This window comes from Crinia signifera, chromosome 1 (genome assembly GCF_055691185.1).
Source record: "Crinia signifera chromosome 1, ASM5569118v1, whole genome shotgun sequence".
Taxonomy (NCBI): Eukaryota; Metazoa; Chordata; class Amphibia; order Anura; family Myobatrachidae; genus Crinia; species Crinia signifera.
The window spans coordinates 413,139,083-413,160,745 of NC_139217.1; the positions used below are offsets into that span (position 1 = coordinate 413,139,083).

At 43.4% G+C, this 21,663-nt stretch overlaps 1 protein-coding gene across 4 annotated transcripts in view; it reads right to left on the reverse strand.

Annotated features, from left to right (window-relative positions):
• Positions 1 to 21,663, reverse strand: part of ADGRV1 (adhesion G protein-coupled receptor V1) — a 461,586-nt gene that overhangs the window by 66,503 nt on the left and 373,420 nt on the right. For all 4 annotated transcript variants that reach the window (XM_083151800.1, XM_083151798.1, XM_083151797.1 and 1 more), the window contains 2 exons: positions 20,817 to 20,933; positions 5,065 to 5,243 (listed from right to left, as the gene is read on the reverse strand). In XM_083151800.1, coding sequence (XP_083007926.1) covers positions 5,065 to 5,243; positions 20,817 to 20,933 — 296 coding nt within the window. The remainder of the gene's footprint in view (positions 1 to 5,064; positions 5,244 to 20,816; positions 20,934 to 21,663) is intronic.

Genomic DNA, 21,663 nt, shown 5'->3' on the forward strand with positions numbered 1-21,663 from the left:
CAATGTATTTTCACAATCTCTCCTTATATGGAACTAGACACGCCCTATGGGAGGAGCATGGCACACCCCCTCAATGAGGCTCTTTGCAAAATTCTATTACCAACTTTAATCTCCCTGAAATTAGTTTTCAAAAGTAGGCAAGTATGCTGTTCTAGAAGAAGTAAAAACTGGTTGCAATGGACAACATCCCATCTTCAATATAACTCCCATCTTAGTAAATTTACCCCTTAAGGTCTGATGAAGAAGTGGAAGTAAAATGATTATACATTACTCAATGAAGCATGAAAAATGGCATATTTCTGTACATACTGTAGGCAGAGCTACAGTATATGAAATGCATATGCATCTGCACTGATTGCACCTGGTTTACTACAAGCCATTATCATTCGCCTGTACATACAACTGTTCCAAACAGGTACAAACAATACATATACACTGAAATAGGTATTTGTCTGCATGAGCCCCATTTGTATGAACTCTGGATATGTGTGATCTCCCCGTCATATCCCACTTCTGCCTCTCCAATCACACTCATATATCCTAACATTCGCCTACGACAGAGTCGAGCATTTGCCGAGGATGTGCCTGCTGCACAGTCATGTTGCAAATACACAGTTCCATCACATCCCAGAGGTGCTATATTATATACAGATCGGTGTCTGCCGAGGCCATGGGACTACATTGAGCTCATTGCTATGTTCATAGACCCTACTTGAGGTGACATATGCCTTGTGACATGGTGCATTATTGCTTCTGACCATAATTCATCAATAATTCATCACTATTTTGACAGCGGCTGCAAGTGCACTCAGACCCAGCAGTGGGCAGTGGCGCTAAGAGGGGTGGAGTACTTTTTTAGCTCCCCCCCCCCCCCATTGCAGAGGAAGAGAGAACTAACTGTAGCAGCCTCTCCCCATCCCAGCAGATCTGAGCAGGGTTAGAGAGGCAGCTGCAGTGGCAGTTTGTCCTCTCTCTCCACGTGTGTGGGTCTGCGCTACGCACACAACCCCCCCCCCCCCCCCACCACCACCACCCCCACCCTCGCACTGGTGTTTGTAAAAATTTTCTTTGGTAGGAGGCCTGGTCACGCCCCCTCTGTTGGCCATGCCATTTTTACCGGGGACTGGCTGACCTGTTGGCGCCCCTGGCAGTGAGACTGGTGTGCGGGAAACTAGAGCAGTGCTGCCTGTAATGGAAGTGGGGACAAGGCCGTATCTATACATTCCCCTATCTGCAGTGCTACACACGTTGGCGGGTCCTAGTGCCTGCCAGCTCTATCAGACACAGATATACAAGTGTCACATATCACATTTATCAGCAGTCTCTTGGAGCGCAAAAAAAGTCATATTGCGCTGCGAGTAAGATGCATTTTCTGCAAAAGAGATGCACAAAAATATGTCTGACACTAACAGACTATGCGGGGGACTGGAGTGCCCTGAGGGCTGTTTGGTGCAACTGCAGCAACGATGTATAAGGGCAGATCTCTCTGCTGTGAATAAATACAGAGACAAGATAGAAAGGTACCAGATTCCTAGACTTACTGTACAGCATATTTGCCTACTGATCAGCCAGTGTTGTAAAGCACAATATGTAAAATGTTAACCAAAGACATAAGCATCTAAGAATTTGTAGTTCAGATAAATGTAAAATGCAAATCAAAGTGAAGGACTTTAAAGAAACTGCAAAAATGATATTCTCCTCTATTAATATGATCACATACAATATATAAAAACCCCATGCCTAATCTGTAAATGAGGGAGAACTGACCTTGCTTGCCTTTAACATCTGGTGGCATGAGAGCAAATGTCTGCCAAGGGATCGAGTGTTGGACTGGCATGAGATCAGTGCCCCTTTGCATTTCTACCACCACCCCCACTAAATATATATATATATATATATATATATATATACACATATCAAAATCTGACAGTTACAAGTGATATTTCAACCATAAGAACTAAGATCCAACATGTGTCTTCTATATACAATAAATAAATACAAATTGGACGATATACATTATGTTACATTCAAAGGGAAAAGGATTACTGACATAGGCATTTCTATAATGGGTGCAATTTGTACAGTGCACATGTGCCCAGGAGGCACAGGAGGGCCTAAATCTCACACACTACAACCATGGAGTACTGGTCCGGAGCTGCAGTCACGGCATAAAATCACCAGCAAAATGGCCTCCAAATGCGCGCAGCAAGAATTTGTCTCCATAACATGGTGGGCGCCATGTTTCCAGAGACCTGCGCATGTACAGTAGGCTCTGACAAGAGGAGGGGGCCTACCCAGTGTCTCCACATGGCCCCCCTCCTTTGTTAAAACATCCCTGATTACTGGCAAACATTATTACACATTCATCAAAAGCCGGAAAGAGATGTAAGTAGTTTAGGTTGCAATTGGTATAAAATTGATACCTAATGGAGGATACTTTGTAAATATTTAGGGAGGGGTGTCACATACATCGCATATTGCTTGGCCATTGGCCTATGCATGTTCAAACTCAGTGGGAGTGGAAGGGTGCGGGGGGGGGGGGGGGTTTGATAGAGTGTTATGGGATTTTGCAGTGAAACCCCATAAACAATGCAGTGGAATGACTATAGAGAGTGCAGGGGATGCAACTGCTATGGGGCTTGGCAGCTTGTCTAAGTCAGACAGAACCTCAGAAAACTGACTGGGAATTGCAATTAACAGGTCGGATCTGGACTACTGCTTTGAAGTTGGATATCTCCATTTCCCCAGGGCCGATTTTCAGAATTCTGGTATCCCTGGAAAAAGGGGATCATCGGCTATCAGTATAGGGCCCTTATACCCTGGGGCCCCTGGGCAAGTGCCCATTAAGCCCATACAAAAAGACGGCCCCGCAAACAACTTGGCAAGTGTAATACTCGCCAAAAGCGTTTGCACAGGGGGCTGCACATGCGCATAATCGTGCATGTACATTCCCCAAAACATCAGAATGGGTCCAAATTTGCTGCATTGCGAACTAAGCTGAATCACCCCTATAGTTTTAGTTGTGAAGCATTGCTATACAGATGGAGCCCCTCTCTTTCATTGCCGACGCTCGCCAGAACGTCTCCGCTGGTAGAGAGGGACTCCATCAAACCAGGACGCGCATGTGTCTCAAACGTACATGCGTCCCAGCCACTCGGCGGCTGGGCGGCGTGACCCTGCCCGTCTCCGCTTCAGAGAGACGGGCAGGGTTGGGGAGGGGGTTTGGGGTGGGGACTGGCAATGGGGACCGGGGAGGCAGCGGATGGCGACGGGGAGATCCGTTGAAACGGGCGCGCAAGTGTCTCATGCGCGGGCGCCGCCTTACGATGGCTGCCGGGGCCTGGAGGCTGGCGGGGGCTGGTGATCGAATCTTCAGCCCCTGCAAGCATGAGAGGGGCGCCATCTGTACGTTGTACTATAACCACCGTCTCTTTCACGTGTTGTAAAATGATCATTAGCAGGAATATAAAAGTCACCTTGATAGTAAGCAGGATAAGAACACATGGAATCACACACTGTGATAAGGGGCAGGGACTACAGTGCTCTGACTGTGAAGCATGACATTGCAAACATCTAACTGTTCAAAGCAATTTGGATATGGAAATCTCTCTTCCAGGCAACGGCGCCTGCAAATACCAATTTCCTCAGCTGGATCTGGTTTAAGAATAATTAATGCAGTCACAAGAAAGTTAATGACATTTGCTTTTTAATTATTTAATCATCCATTTCTATATTTTGGATCCTTATCCAGCAGTATTAATAGATCCTTCATTTTATACACGATATGATCTTGATGCTAACTTCTCTGTTCTAGATTAATATCTTCTATCATTATCTATTCTTATATTAGTAGTTCCCAAACATTCTTGAATCCTGGCGCCCTAGAGTAACAGCGTTATTTTGACATCACCCCAGGATTAAAGTTTTTTCTTGATAAATTTGTAAAAACTATTACATAAACAGGCACTAGTACGGGTGGGGGGTGGGAGAGTCTCATCCCACGGCCCTTCTGGTTTCAGGGCCTACACTAAACTCAATCCTGTATAGTATGTGGCTCTAGCTGAATATGTCTGGAACCAGCCCTGCTCTCGTCTTACCTCCCACTTCATACATGTTCTGCACCTCTTATTCCTCCCACTTTTGTATTCCCCTTTGATGGCTCTAAACTTTTGTGAATGCTTAATATTTTCAGCATAAAATATGGAATACTAAAACATATTTATGTTAATACACATATCTATTTATACACAGCATCTATAGGCATAATATACATATTCCCCCAATGTCACTGTTACAAAGTATACATAAGATCTGTTTCAGAGACATCATAATGCTTCATTTAAAGAGATTATATCAGGGTTGCCGACTTTAACATTCTCCTCTCCGGGAGAAGCCCGGAGAGGAGAGTTTCAGGGGGGCGGGGCTTACGAGTGACATCACTAAGCCCCGCCCCATACTGTTAAAAGCAGCGAATTCAGGGATCTCCATGGAGGGGGCGGGGCTAAAATGACGCGATTGTGCCGTTTTAGCTCCGCCCCCTCCTCTGAGACCCGAGGATTGCGGCATTTTAATGCCGCGATCCGGGGGTCAGCGGGGGTCCCCCCTGAATCCGGGAGGGTTGCCCACCCTTCCGGGGGCCGGGAGGGGGTACCCGATTTTCGGGAGACTCCCGGAAATTCCGGGAGGGTCGGCAACCCTGGATTATATTGTAAATTACAATTAATAATCATAATTGTATTTATTATATAATTTTGGCACCACCAAATCCCATTTACACCGCCCTGCTCACCCACACAGATGCCAACCTCACTTGTAAAGAATGTCAAATAAAATACCTGCCTGAAATTCTTAACTTCCTAAAACAGCTGTGAATGGTTATGATGGATCGAGGCTGGAGCTATTTCCCTTTTTTCCCTCAGTCCCTATTTTCCGATCAGGAAAGTTGGGAGCTGTGGGAAGTATATTAGTCACAAAACAAACTTTGAGCTGTGAAATGAAGATAATGAAACAGAGGAGTTAAGACCGCCTACCCTATTGGTTACATCGCAATATGTTCTTACTTACATGTCACCATGGACCAATCCATAGATCTCGGCCATATTTTTATGGTAGATACTTTTGAGAATAACGATGTGCAGTGCGACAACTACACCAGGAAGTCCCCATCCCAGTATGAAGAAGAGCAAATTGCGGCGTTCGGCGTGTTCATCATTCATCACCAGAACATACCAAAAATTAATTGCCTGAAAGATAATAAAGCAGCAATGATAATCAAGTTCTAACAGGAAATTGAATTGTCCTGAATGTTAACAATTGCACATTTGCAATACTACACAATAATATATTCTTGTGACATTGTGCATTATACAATTAGTGATAAACAGTACAACTGAGCAGTAATTGTAAGAGGAATTGATCTTAAGTGCAGAAAAGTAGTTCGAGCACGGAATACAATAATTGTTTCCCACTTTGTAAAATCAACAGGACATATGTGTCATCCACCTGCAAGCCAAAGCTGGTCATATAAAGTAATACAAATTATTTTGCAGAACTTGCCAAAGGCTTTGAGAAAAATGTAACGGTATAGGTTCCAATAATGTGTAGATAGACAGTGGACAGGTTGACCCCATAAAGTCAACATGCAATACTGTAGGTCAACAGTTATAAAATATTTACATGATGTTCAAAAGGTCAGCACACAAATGGTCAACACAAGTTTAAAAGCTTGGTGAGCATCTAATTTTTTTTTGCACTAATCGTGGTCACAGGCTGTGAAAAGGACAAATTTTGTCCAGAAAAACATTTTAAAAATTGTGTTGACTTTTTCTTGTACCTATTGAACTTAACCACTTCGGTGGTATGCCCGGAAAATTCTCGTGCTGAGCTGCGCTGCCTGCACGGAGTTGCCCGAGAAATTTCCGGGCATGTCACTGAGTGATAGGTGTGCGCCAGTGGTGCCACCAGCTGTGCACATCACTAGGGACACCCCCCTCCCAGTCGCTCCCCCCCAAGGTTCTCACCTCCAACCAGCAGTGCAGACTCCCCCACCCCAGCGATCGTGTGCTGGGGCTCTACTGCTGCCGCCGCGCCATTTGCTGTGGTGAGCAGGTGACAGGCCCCACTCAGCAAAGTTCAGGGCTGCTTGGGAGCACTCGGGAGTTCGGATGCCCAAGCCACCTCGAACGTCCCTGAGCCTGCAGCCTGGTTACTGCTGTGAATGGTGGCGGGGGCAGTGACTGTGGAACCCCTGTGATCTGGGGTGGGGAGTTTGGACTACTGGCGGTGAGCAACAGGGGTTGGGTGCGACGGGGGGGGGGGGGGGGGGGGCTGTCCCTAAGTTCTCTGGTGGGTCTTTCTGGGGCAGGACAAACCCACCACTCAAGGGGTTAAACAAAGTTGAGCTTTTGATTGTTGGCATTTTGACCCTGTTGAAGTTTTTTCGGTACTTATGCACCTTAACTTAAGGCATACAATCAGATGCGATGCGACACGATTTTTCGGGAAAATCGCATTGCATGCAACCAAATCGCATGCGATGCGATGCGATCGACGCGATTTTCCATTGGATTCAATGTTAAATGGTCCCTGTTCATACCCCCACTATCCAAGTGGGCATGGAGTTGATTTTATATAGAGTGGCGAGCCCGAAGCGTGGCAAGCGCAGGGAGCCCCGCGAGGGGACGCAGTTTACTTGACATGTATTCCGCGTCCGCTCGCCACGCTTCGGGCTCAGTGGCTCGCTGAACTATATAAAATCGACTCCATGCCCACTTGGATATTGAAGGTATGAACAGGGACCATTTAACATTGAAAATCGCGTTGATCGCATCGCATGCGATTCGATTTTTCCGACCCGATCAAAAAATCGGGCGCCGAGATAAGACATAAGTACCGTTTTTTCAAACATTAAAGCCCCGTACACATGGGGCAATCCGGCCTCCGTTCAGAGCGTCAGGTTTAAGCACGGTCGCTCAGCACACATTGCGGTGCACCGACGATGCTGTGTGCTCAACTATCGTGCTGATCGGGGCTATGCCTATTTTTAATAGGCAAAGCCCTGCGATCTATGGATCTAGAGAAAGATCAACATGGCTGCAGGTAGTGATCAATGCTCCATTTCTAAGCAATCTAGTCAGATTGCTTAGAAAAGGGGATGAAATCACTTAACAACTTAACGGTTTTTAAATAACATAATAAAACTAAGTAAAGTATTTGCTGTAAATAAATTCTTACTGGAAATTAATCAGTTGAGCTGTGTGCTCATTTGCTCATATGTTTAATAATATACTGTATGCTGAGAGATGACAAATAATTCACAGCTTCAACAATCAACAAGTAGTTTTATATTTAATTTAACATCCCACATAACCTCTGTTAAACAATCTTATGCAAAACAAATATTCTACCGCCTGCGATATTTACATAAAGACCGACAGACCCCTGTAAAAGTCTCTTAGCAGCTGAGGACTCCCAGTAAAGCAGTTTTAGATATTGTGGGACAAACATATGGCTGTCATTAAGACTTAGGTCTAAATTTAAAAAACACAGATATGCAGGGACAAGCAAAGAAGACTATATGGACCTGTTGGTTCTTTCTGCCATCACATCCTGCAGGAAAAGAAAACATTCTAAGCACAAAAGTGACACCAAAAATAATTATAATAAACTCTGCAAATTAACATGGAGTACAATTGAGGTTCTAAGAATGTTTAACCAAAAATGTGAGCCCATCCACTACTTTCAGGTGAACTCTAACAGATGAGTGCCTACATCCATTATACTAACACATTAAATCAATTTAATAAGGACTAAATAAATGATTATTACATTGCATTAAAGTTTTTAAAGTTTTGTAAACATTTATCTCTTCTCTTTCCTTTGTACATCTGTTCTATATTATTTTAATTGGTTTTGTGGTCTATTTGATATAACTTACCACCAGAGTGGTCTTAACAGCATTGTAGGCTCTGGACAAAGCAATGCATTTAGGGCCCCTCCAGACCCATCCACAGAAAAAAAAAGTAAAAAACATAAAATAAACCCATTACATGCCCCTACTTTGGTCACGTGCCATCTCATCACTTGCTTCCATACATTGGCTCACAACCATACACAGCCATCTATAAACTCTCTGTATGGTTGTGAGCCAATGTATGGAAGCAAGTGAAGAGATTGTCTGTCAGCACTCTGATAAGGTAAAAGGAGATAAAGCACAGCCAATCAGCTCCCAGCTGTTATTTTCAAACACAGTTCATTGGCTGGTGCTTTATCTCCTTTTACCTTATCTTCACTTTATCTCCAGTTTATCTCTTCTCCAGGCTTGATAAATCTGCCCCAATATCTTTAGATGGCTTTACCCACTGTAGCCAATATATTATAGTTTGCTGGAGAGGAACCTTTGGATACCTTCTCGAGAGCCTACAGTAGACCAGGTATTCACAACCTTGGTCCTAAAGGCACACTAAAGCCCTGTATACACACATGGCGATGGAGAGCTGTGATAAGCACAGATCGCTCAGCACACATCATTGCATACAAGCGATGCACACACAATGTATGCTGAGTGATCTGTGCTGAGCACAGATTTGCCTATTGTTTATAGGCATAATTGCGCCATCTAGTAGGATATATAGTGCAACCACTGTCTATCTCTGCGGGTGATAGAAACGAGCGGTACCGTGCATCTCCATGGCCCGGGGCCATACACACGGAGTGATCCATGCTTCATTTTTAAGCGATCTACTCAGATTGCTTAGAAATGGGGTTAAAAATCGACCTATGTGTAGCGATATCCAGGCTTCAGCAGAGGTGGTTAAATCAAAATAGCTGAAGAATTAATTAAGACACCTGTGCTGGAGCATGGCTATCACTAAAACCTGGACTGTGATACCGCCTTCACTTCACAAGTGCAGGTTCGCACCCAGGATTTGGACACAGTTCTGTCCTGGGAGCGACCTGGCATTTGCGAGGTGAAGCTCCCACAGCGACCTGGCAAATAAGTCAGGTTTCTGCCGTCATTGGGAGGGAGGAGCGTCAGCGCATCCCCGGGGGGGTGGGGGAGGAGGCAGCAATTGGAGCTGACGTTGCCACCTCCCTGCAGTGTGAACGGGACCCGGGATGCTTGACAAACCCCCCCCCACCCCTAAAAACATTGTGGCGCCCCTGGACAGCTCTTGCAAAGAAGCGTCGCATTCATTTGCACTGCAGCAAAATCCAATGGTTTTGAAAATGTTTTTTTGATAAGAACTTTATTTGTACAAGACTTTAGTTTAATATCCAACAACTCTATTCAAAAATGTGATTTTGACTTTATGAGTTTACAGTGAAGTGACACTGTAAGGTTCTTGTGTTACTTACGTCAGACAGTAATCCGAATGTTTTCTACTTAGCCATAGAGCTTGTCATAGCCTGAGGCTTCTCCTATTGCACTATAGTGAAGTACTATTTCACAACGCTATCTACATTATATGTCATTTACATGCTTACTCAGCTGGGGTGCAGCCTATATTTTCCAGTAAGGGAGTTACCTTCAAGCTCTCTTGGGTAAGACCCTTGTTGCAATACCTGACTTCTTATATGCAATATTATACTTATTTGCTCAACTTCACAAATTTAAATATAGTTTACATCAATTTAATGCATTTATCCACAGCTTATTATAATAATTATTATTTAAAAATATTTTCAAAGTAAGACTTTACCATTGGCATGTTGAGGGGGATCAGAGCGTTTCCCATCTTATTCCAGCATACACTGAAATTTTGACTATATTATATATACGAAAAATACAAAGAAAATATTACAAATATCTTCATTGTATTATTATAGTCAAAACTGTCCACAGTCAGGAATGGACTCTAGTACAAGCCAGTGGTCCTGAACCTCCTCATTGCACATGCCGGCACTTCACTACCATACCAGTGCATCCACAAAGCTTACATGCAATACTGTCCATGGACCTGAAGCCTTACAATCCCCATCATGCTTACTAAATACCTTGTATTCTTATTACTCATTCCATTCAAATATCATTTCTAGATTTAGGGGAATAAGTAGAAATTGTGACAATTGCATTGAATATGCAGAAAAAAAGAATTTTGTCTTTCCAGTAAAATCTCAAAGTTGGCCAAAAGTTTGGTACATTATGTTGACTGTCACCATTTTGACACTCATTGGTGTTGGGGTATGATGAGAGTTCAAATATGGGACATTACCCATAGCAACCAATCAGAATCTACTTCTTATTTATTTAGCATCTTCTAGAAGATAATGGATGTAATCTGATTGGTTGCCCATAGCAAGATCCCATCTTCAATAGAATTCCCATCTTAGTAAATAAACCCCACTGTGTCACTAGTGAACATGTCAACAGACATATGGTGAGGATGTCAATAAGCATTTTATTGTTGACATTTTCCCTATGTCGGGACTGCTTGACAGGGGCTATCCCGACGGTCAGTATACCGACGTTGGAATCCCGACTGTCAATGCTACAGCAGGGGGGATCCCAACTGACAGGGGCTATTATCCCTTGTGGGGTCCATGACCCCCATAGAGGGAGAGCAGAGCCCACAAGGGGCATCTTTGCACTCGCCCACGTGTCGGAGCACCGAGTCAATATGGCGGCTGTAACTTTGGCTACAATGATTTTATCATTGCCTTCCTTCCATTCTGTATTTATTTACTAATAGGCTTTGCAGCAGTTCAAGTGGGTAATTTCTTGGAAATGATGCACTGCCGTACACTATGGCAGGTCATCAGCGCTAATTTTCCTACACCTTATTGAGGAATAAAGAAGAACTAGTGATGTTGCTGGCCGCAATGTACCATTTGGGGCTATGTGCTAATCCGGAAGGGCACATCATGGTCAAGCCTCTAACTGAATCATCTTCTATGGTGCCTATTTATTAAAATTTGAGATAAAGCCACCAAAACCCCATTCACCACTGAGATTTGGAATGTTTTTTCAAGGCAATTTATGAAGGGGCAAACCTTGGGATATGGGTTCCGATAAGAGTTCATACTTCAATTAGTAAAAAGTAAAATGACAGGAAACGTTATCACTTTACTTGCAGGTAAGGCTGGGCCACATCAGTAGAATATCCTCTATAGAGGGAAGGGGTGTGAAAATGATCTGTAGATAACCTTAGCTAGCACAAATAAGCTCTGCGATGTTATATCGCCTCAGTAACACCGATCACACAGAGAACTGTTGTTCTGAACACAGGAGTATGTTGAAGCGTAGAACTACTTTCACAATAGGCTCCTAAGTACTTAACAAAGCAAAACACAATAAAGCCAGAACATTTTACAATGTATTCTGTCTGCTAAAACATTTCATCTGAAACCAGTTAGCAGGTTCCCTAAACCTGTTTTACACCTATTTCTGTATGACAGATCGGCATAGTCATTATCTGCTGTAATACTAATTTGCACAATTTGCTACTTGTTTCAACAGCTGTTTATTGTTGTACCATAATTATATCATTGTTGTTTCAGATGTAAATAATGTCTGGCAAAACACTTATAATATTGTCACAAGACCTCTTAGTGCAGGAGTCAGGGCAGCCATCAGGGGGAAACTGCGGGGACTCCAGTCCCGGACCCAGACAGAAAGGGGGCCCAGGACTGGAGTCTATAAAGTATAATGGGCCAGATGTATTAAGCCTGGAGAAGAGATAAACTGGAGATAAAGTGGAGATAACTTGGAAGAGTTAACGCACCGGCCAATCAGCTGTGTTTGAAATATGACAGTTGGGATCTGATTGGCTGGTGCGTTATCTCCTTCCAATTTATCTCCAGTTTATCTCTTCACCAGGCTTAATACATCTGCCCCAATGTGTCATAAACCAAGTTCACATTTCCCTTGAAGCAATGTAGATGTCGATTAGTGCAGCCTAGATTTTGAGTAGTGCGGCCAGTGCTGCTTACACCGGAGGTCTCACCAGGCATGCCGGGTGTTCAGGAACGGGAAGGGGGTCTTGACTACTTTGTCAACCCCGAGCCCCACAAATTCTGATTGCAGCCCTGGCAGGAGTTATAATATCACACACCAGAATTAACCTAAATAAAGCACAAACAAAATGGCTGACTTGCATCTATTGTATATGGAGGTGAACCCAATACCTATATGTGGTCAAATAGCACATCTGTCACTTTCTGCTCCTTGCCATATTGCACACCAATTAACTTCACACCATAATCATTAGCAACACACACACCCTTAACTGTGCCACCCTGCAAACATCAAAGTGATGACTAATGTCTGGTCTCAGGAGACACCTCTACAAAGCGGGCACATCACCGTACTGCCTGTACCCTCTGCTCAACTCTACCAAACCTTCTCCTATCTAAACATCCCTTCTATTAATGTGCAACAACTTTACACCTTCTCCAACCTTGCCTCCACAAATTCCTTTCTTAATCTACCAGTACAACATCCTAACCAATCCCTCGCAACACACTGTGATCAAGTGACTTACTGTGGCCCCCATGACTCATCCGTGGCACACTAGAGAAATTTCTAACATTACTAACAAACTGTTCAGGACACTGCTAAATATAAAGTGCTTCCAACCTCGCCCCTCTGGGAGACATGCTCTCGATGAAGGTCTGTCTCAGGACAAACTCATCTCCTCCCAAGTGGTTTCCTCTGTAGGTGTAACTGAATGCTCTTATTGAATCCTATTGGAATGTCACTACTGGCAATGCAATTGTATGGCTTCCATATCACGGATAACTACTGACCCGCCTTGCAAAGCTAATTTTGTTGCTGTTTATGTTCTCCTTTCTAATATCTTATCTATAGCATTAATTCGTTTACTGTTTATCATATTTTATTGCAGTGACACTATCTATTGATTTTCGGAATACAGTCTTGTAGAAAACTTTCTTTGCCATCCTGTAATCGTATTCCTTCCCAGTCCAATAATCTAATGTCATATTTATAGTTATATATAATAAAGCTACTGATCTTACTCCAAAATTATATTATTGTATGCATTCTAGATCAATCCATATTCAATAAAATGATCGTCTCTTTACCCCATTTTATATTACAGGCTCTAAAAGTTGTTTTCATTTTGTTTACATTTAATCCCCCCCCTGATCAGTTTTATATAGATGTCAATCTTCTGTCTCTCCCACCCTTAAACCTCACAGCATTTATTAAGTCTTCCTACCATTTAATTAATAAATTATAATATTGACTTCACCCAAAATAATGTATTTTCATGTTTTTTAGTGTCCCTACGCCACATGTGCTTTTTAGTGTCCCTACAACATATGTAGTATAACAGGAACCCCTGCGAGGTGGTCACTTCTTGCAGCGTGTCGGCCGTGGCACCTAACCACCTCCTTATCATAACTACATGGGATATTGAGGTGTGGTTCATAACTTGGTACAGAAACTTGATCCAATAGAATAATAACCAAACATAGGCAAAAGTCAGCGGCACAAGCATGGGTTCCGACATGGAAAATATGCACAAGATCAGGGTCGAAGATGGGAATTAAAGAATAGCAAATAAGTAGGAACTAGAGACAGGGATTACAGGTCAAATACAAGCAATGGTTCGATACACAGAAAAGGTCATGTAGAAGGTAATGCTGGAGATACTGTAGGAAACAATTTTGCTGGCACATGATGGGACAATAGACGTCTGACCCAGTCAGTGTCTTTTACCTTGCTACGGTAAGATTTTTCATACATACAGTATTTTCAATATTCTACCCATCTCCTTCACCAACCAACCACTGACCTATATAACAGGTGCCACACCACTGCAGACATACCCAGAATATCCCGATGCAGCGCCCCACAGCTGCTACATAGACAGAACAAGGAGCATGTTGGAACAGTCTTCTTCTGGTTGACTGGTGTAAATTTGCTGCTTAGCGAGCCATCTAACAACGCCAGGCGAGTGAATCCCCTCCCTCTCCACAGTGCTAATGGTAGTGATTTTTCCCCTTCCTGTGATGTCAGCCGCCCTCTACAGGCAGGCCCTTCTGCGTTCTAATGGGGATGCCCAACGTTTTCCTGGGCGTACCCACCTTTTTTGTGGGTACTCCAAGGAAACGCTGGCAATTGTGCCAATCGCTGAAGGCATCCGCACAGCAGCCAGGCACATGTGCATATGAGAATATACTCATGCACAGAGCGCAAACATTGGTGTCTCAGTGCTTGTACACTCCATTGCATGTTGGAGCACAATTTATTTATTTATTTACAGTTTCTTATATATAGCGCAGCAGATTCCGTTGTGCTTTACAATAATAGAAGGCTTAGATAAACATGCGCAAAGTTCTACAACTGCTACTGAAAAATCGGCTGCATTGCCAACCATCTTTGAATCAGGCCAAGAATCCATATTACCTGGTTCGTAGCCTACCAGAAATCATGTGTAAGTCAAAGTTACAGTAGTTTAAATATTTTATTCCTACATCGTGTGTCACTGCTCCTCTGAAGATGTAGAAAGTCCCTCAGTAATTGGGCCAACATTTGAAAAAAGAAATTCACTAATCACTTTGTCGAGTCAATTGTTTAACAGATCATGTTAACTCAATATACTATAGCTTATCAGTTTCAACTCTCTATGACCCATTAATGATTGAAAGTCATTTCTATGCTTTAGTTAACAGACGTTTAGTATACAGAAATGACAGTTTCAGCAAATATAATCTTCTTAATTGTGTTTTATTTTATTACTGTGTCAGATAAGATGTGCACGGCCATCTAAGAATAAATCAGACAAACACAGATAATAACCTGTAAGCGACCTAGAATACACAACACTAAATAAAGCAGAAAGGAATAATATAAGTAACTATAGTAATGCCTAAAAGTACCAATTAAGATGAAGACAAATTAGCTAAATAAACATTGATCAAAGCATCGATACTCATTTACAAGATCCAGGCTTCATAAAATGACTGCATAGTACGTCAAAGCCATTATCTCATGCATGGAAAATACTTTTGGCAGTTAATTAATGTCTTGCCAACTGATTATGGACATGAAATGTAGAGGGGAACATGTATAAAAAGAGTTCCAAAATCAAAATATAATAACTTTGTAGTGTTGAGTGCTCACTATGGGGGGTTCCTGTTGCCAAAATCTATCCTGCATCCGCTGAGTAACTGCTAACAAGCAAGGGAGCTAATGCTCGGTGGATGAAAATATTCAAAAATATTGGGAAATGTTTTTAATGCATTTTAACATTGGTCCTATTGGGTATTACTCACTGTTACAAATTTGCAACGGTGAGCAATGTTTTGCGACTGCGCATGTATGGGTATGTGCAGCCGCTTGGTGCACATACTTCTCCAGCACTTCAGTGACCGCCTTCACTCATTGGCCATTTAGCACTGAATTCCTCTCGCTAGTAGTCGTATATATCTCTTTCACCGGCTCTACTCCTGCTAGTCCTGCCATCCATATTGAAGACATCCCACGCAGTTTACACCCTTGCTCACCTTACTTCTTCCCAGCTGTATTGTGTACCGAGAACGTGTTGCATTACTGACCACGCACAACCCTGCAGTGTGTGTGACCAGCACATGACTTGTCCTTTTCCATATAAACATGTGAGGTCCTCACATGCACATAATGATTTGCAAACTCTATCTTTGCTCTTGTATACGTTAAAATGTCTTGGCATACAGTGGTACTGTGTAATGGAACAATAGCCATTTATAGAAGATATATATTATTATTAGATAGGACAAATGACTGTCCTTGTGCTACACAATACTGTATTGTGAGGATTGTCCAGTAATATAAACCATGAGATACAGTACAGTAGCAGCAAATAATTGCAGCAATGAATGTCTGGTCAATGTCTTATCTCAATTCCACCATGCAAGGCGAGATATCATGTAATATAAAACAGAGGTATATTTGAAAATAACTAAGGGCCTGATTCAGTAAGGATTGCGATTGATAAGCTGCTCACAGCAGCTTATCATATGCAGGGGCAGTACGGATGGTGTAATGGTTTTCATTACTGCCTCACAGTGCTGAGGTCATGGGTTCAATACCCACCATGGCCCTAACTGTGCGGAGTTGTATATTCTCTCCGTACTTGCGTGGGTTTACTCCGGGTACTCCGGTTTCCTCCCACATTCCAAAAATATACTGGTAGCTCAATTGGCTTCCAACAAAAATTAACCCTAGAATGTCTGTGGTAGGGAATATAGATTGTAAGCTCCACTGGGGCAGGGACTGACGTGAATGTTCAACTATACTCTGTAAAACGCTGCAGAATGTGTATGCGCTATGACTGTCTGTAAATACCCTGTTTTGTTGTTTCACTGTCTGCTATTGTAAAGCGCAACGGAATATGCTGCGCTATATAAGAAACTGTTAATAAATAAATAAATAAATATAAGAAACTGTTAATAAATAAATAAATCCATAGCAATAAAAATGCTGGCGGGGGTGCATACCACTCCCTGCCTGCATTTGCGATCCCATTAAACTGCGATGTGATCACATTTCAAGAAGAACTTCTTGTCCATTGGTGGTGATATCCCTCTGTGACTGCAGCCTGAGTAAGTATAACCTCAGCTCTGATAGCCAGGTCCATTGTCCGTACATGTTCTGTATAGTAGTGTATCAATTTCATAATTTAATATTAGAATTTATTTAAGCTCATTTACCTGGATTCTTATTGGCACAGCACACAGCTGCACCGGGATAGTATTGCATGGCTGAGCTTTGTATTTTACAGGGATAGTTTTTTTTAATGGATGTTATTCATTCTAGAAACTATGGGCCTGATTCAGACTTGATCGATGCTGAGCGAATTAGCAGCGACTAGTGATCAGGTATATGTAGTGAAATTACACCTTATGAATGAATGTGTGCAATGTGTGAATGGATCGGTATGGCTAGCGAGCGAAAGTGTCCAAATCCCGTGGGAATCACCATGACTTTTCCACTGGGCATCAGTCATCGCAAGCTACGAGTAGCCAGGGACTTATTCGGCGCCCAGAGAAGGAAAAATATTAGCAAGATTCCTTAACTAGCAGGCATCGTTCACGTGAATTGTAGCCCATACTCATGCGCAGTACATCGATAATCGGCCGCTGTGTGAATTTGCTCAGAATGGATCAGGTCTGAATCAGGCCGATATTGTTGGCTAGAGGTATACAGATGTATCTGGATTAGTGTTGCTGTAGCTGCAGGCAGCTGGAGCAGTGACGGCATATTTTAATCTTGAAGTACAAGACTTGATGTATCGCTACAGCTACAGTAGCCATCCCCATAATCAGCGCCCTGCACCTAGAGTAAACACTATGGGGGGGTATTCAATCTCCCGCCACTATTCCCGATGGGTGAAATAGCGGCGGGGTCCTATTCAATGCTGTCTTTCCTGCTTTCCTGACAGCATTGAACAGGGATCTCGGCAGAACGGACCTAACTTTAGAAGTAGTCGGCCCGTTCTGCCGTGAGCGGCCGTGGATTGTGGAGCTCCCAGCCACAGCTCGATGTTCCGCGAGCGTATCTCACAGCCACACCCCCTTTTTGGCGTTTGGCAGGAGCGAAATTGAATTCCCCCTGCTGATTCTTCCTCGAGCAAGCCAAGAACGGGACAGGGTCACAGCTGTTGGGCCAGCCTAGTCGTGACCCGGGATTAAATAATCTAATTTAATAATTTTTGTCTATGCTGTAATCCACAAACTGTGTTCATTTTTATTTAATGTATTGTATTATTTATTATGCTATTATATTGAATTCTTAAAACATTTTACTCCTGCTATAATGAGTGCTCCATTTTATTGTTTTTTTGGCATTTATTGCATATGATTTTTGAGGAATTGAAGATTTTTCTACATTGTGCACAGTGCACCCAGATATACTGTATGTGCCTTTTCTAATGATCAAATTCAAAACTGTAAAATACAGTGGGGCAGATGTATTAACCAGCGTTAAGTGCAAAAATGCACTTAACGCTGGTTAACTGGGGGGGATTACGTCTGTCCCTAATGTATTACTAGCTAGTGACAGCCCGCCGAGTTACGCTCGGCGGGGCTGTCCCTGCAATCCCCCCCAGGGATTAACGGCCGGGGCGATGTATTAACAGCCTTCAAGGCGTTAATTCGCCCCGGCTGCTTCGCCAGCTCAGGGCTAGCGTTGTCCTATCCCCCACTATGGGGACAACGCTAGCCCTGCGTCTGGCTTGGGCTGCGCTGGAGATCTCGCGGTTTTTGCGAGATCTCGCGCATGCCCAGTAAGCCGGGCAGGGGGGGCGACTGGGAGTGCGCATGTGCGGGGCGGCGAGGGAGCCAATAAGGAGAGCCGTTAACGCTGGGCATAACGGCTCTCCTTATCGGCTTGGGGGATGTTAATACATCTCCCCATAACGAGTGCCCGCTTCTCCTCGTTATGCAGGAGAAGCGGGACTCGTTATTTCACAAACGTAACAAGCTTAATGATACATCTGCCCCAGTACGTCCAATTATGAATATGAGATCCGACAACCACCAGCAAATGGCTGTGTACCCATTCCTCACAGCAACAAATGCCACCGCTCCATCTGGTAACATTAATCTTGAACAAAAAGCATCTTGATTTTGCCCCAGTGCAAGTACTGTAATCAAAAGAAAAAAGTTTGGTACCGTGTTAGCCAGTTAATAAGAAAAGTTTTATTGTTCCTCAGTGAGAAAAACAAAATAGCAATCTAGCAAATATGATACCTTTTAATGGCTAACAAAAATAAATGTTGTTAAAATGCAAGCTTTCGAGACTTCTTAGGTCTCTTCCTCAGGCATGGTATAACAAGGTGAGTGAAGAACCACATATATATACACAGCAGATTAGGAACAAGATGTGATAGATGGACATTCTTAAGATCAAAACAAAACAAAATAACAGAATGAGCTTGTAAATTGAGTCCTTAATTGGTTTGTAGATAAGTAGTGTGAAAGTTTTATTGTCTCTAAGTTGATGACAGACCAGAGTTAGAGCTCCGATGCCCTCACTGGCCCAGAGAGAGTGAGGGCATCGGAGCTCTAACTCTGGTCTGTCATCAACTTAGAGACAATAAAACTTTCACACTACTTATCTACAAACCAATTAAGGACTCAATTTACAAGCTCATTCTGTTATTTTGTTTTGTTTTGATCTTAAGAATGTCCATCTATCACATCTTGTTCCTAATCTGCTGTGTATATATATGTGGTTCTTCACACACCTTGTTATACCATGCCTGAGGAAGAGACCTAAGAAGTCTCGAAAGCTTGCATTTTAACAACATTTATTTTTGTTAGCCATTAAAAGGTATCATATTTGCTAGATTGCTATTTTGTTTTTCTCACTGAGGAACAATAAAACTTTTCAGTACTGTAATCATTAATGATCCCCTGCTGCAGACCTCTGCTATTACGAGAACATCCTTTTCTTGCTGTGCAAACAGAGTACTAAAAAGGCTGGTGCACGGTGGTCTTGATTCTGTAATACAGACAATCTGGACGCAATGCCAATGTTCTTGCAAATGTCCATACATTCAGGGTCATCTTAACAGCATTGTATGCCGCCCGGGGCAAAGGAATGCACTGGGGTTCCTCCCACACATCCATGGGAATACATTATAACATGCGGACTTTATGGCACAGTGCTTAGCTTGTTCAAATTATTTCTCACTGGGAGATCACAGAGGGTTTTTTTTTTCCTTGTCACCAGTGCCGCTGCAATGTTATGTCCCACAGGGTTCTATCCTATCTTCCATGCTTGTTTCAGATTACATGTTACCACTTGGTAAAAAAATCAGATGTCATGGCCTGGTCTGCCACTACTATGAAGATGTCCTTTGCTCCAGGTACTGAGAACCCAATAAAATCTTTAAATAGCTGTCTAGTAGAGCTCTGGGAGTGGATGAGTGCCAGTTGGCTGTGGCTGTACTATAATAAAATAGAGTTATTTATGATAGGTCACATAGCCTACCAACGCTTGGAGTTTCAGAACTACAAAGCACTGATCATGCACAGAATCTTATCGTATTGTCCTGGATGGTGATTTGACACTTAAGGCCCCCATACACTATGCGATTTTGGACCAATTCATGCGATTTCGGCACTTGGGACGATTAATCGCGTGAAATCGTTCCAAAATCGCATGCGTGTGACATTTGATCCGATCCGATGTCCCATGCGCATCGGACGATATCAGGAGGTCGGACGTTCAGCATGTACGATGACATCCGACCTCCTGCAGCGGGCGGGCGAGCAGCAGCGGCTCTGAAATGAGTGCCCAGCGGGGGGTGCCGGTGACAGTGGGCGGGCGGTGGTGATAATCAGATTCAGCATGCTGTCTCTGTGCAGCGGGCGGGCAGCGGCGGCTATTACATCTTTAAAATAACATGTCAAATGACTGTCCGGCTTCTGATTGGCTGAGATAGCGCACTCTCAGCCAATCAGCGGCCGCTGGGAAGGAGCTGCTGATTGGCTGAGAGTGCTCTATCTCAGCCAATCAAAAGCCGGACAGTCATTTGACATGTTATTTCAAAGTTGTAATAGCCGCCCCTGCCTGCCCGCTGCACTGTGACAGCATGCTGAATCTGATTATCACCGCCGCCTGTCCCACTGTCACCGGCATCCCCCGCTGCACCCAGAGACGCTGCTGCCAGCTCCCACTACCGCCGCTGCTCATCGGCACCGCCGGTGCCCGCCCCCCACACTGCTCCTCACCACCCAGCAGCTCCCTGGTTTATTGAGTAGTATAGATATAATTTTAGTATAATTTATTTTATAATTACTTTGTGCCTCTTTAGAGAATAAACCAAAACAACCAATATTCCAGAAGAACTTTATCTCACCTGAATGAACATCCAAAAGAACTGGCCGAGGTAAAAGTAGTGTGTGACAGATGCCAGACCAGTGCAGCTTTCCTCGGAGAGGTCTCGGCTAATGTAAGCAGAGGCCAGGAATGAGACCTGAAACAGAGACACAAGATCCCATTAACACAGTTCTTATGCTGTAAGGGCAAAAGTTCATCGGCTACACAATTACACTGCATATGACAAATACATCACCACATATAGCCGCATTAGTAGCAGTAACAATAACTGTTCCTCTAGGATCCAGGAACTGGTCATGAGAGAGTTAAAACGGTAATCTAATAAGTATGCCATCATGCCGCGCTGGTCGGGAATCCGATGATGTCTCCAGGGAAAGGTTAGAAGGTCAGTCATTTTTCTGTTTTTTTTTTTTTTTAGTTATTTACTTATTTATTTGAAATCAACAGACTTGATTTATGGTGTAAATAGGCCACACTTTATCTGAGTAAATAGAACTGTATTGGGCCATACACACAGGGCGATTTCAGACCCATTTCTAAGCAATCTTACCAGATCACTTAGAAATGGAGCGCGGATCACTCCGTGTGGCCCCTGGCGATGCACGGTCCCGCGCGTCACTATCGCCTGACTAGATTTTGACTGAATGCAGTAAAAATTTAGTCATCGCCCATGTTCTCTCTATTGAGCTGAGCGATCTGTGCTGAGCGATCTGTGCTGAGCGATCTGTGCTTAGCAAGATCGATCAGCACAAAGCTCCCGTTTCCCCATGAGTAACGAGCATACAGTACCTCCCAACTTTGGAGGTATGTAAAGAGAGGGTTAAGGGGGCATGACCTATTCAAAAAGGGGCATGGTGTCATGGGGA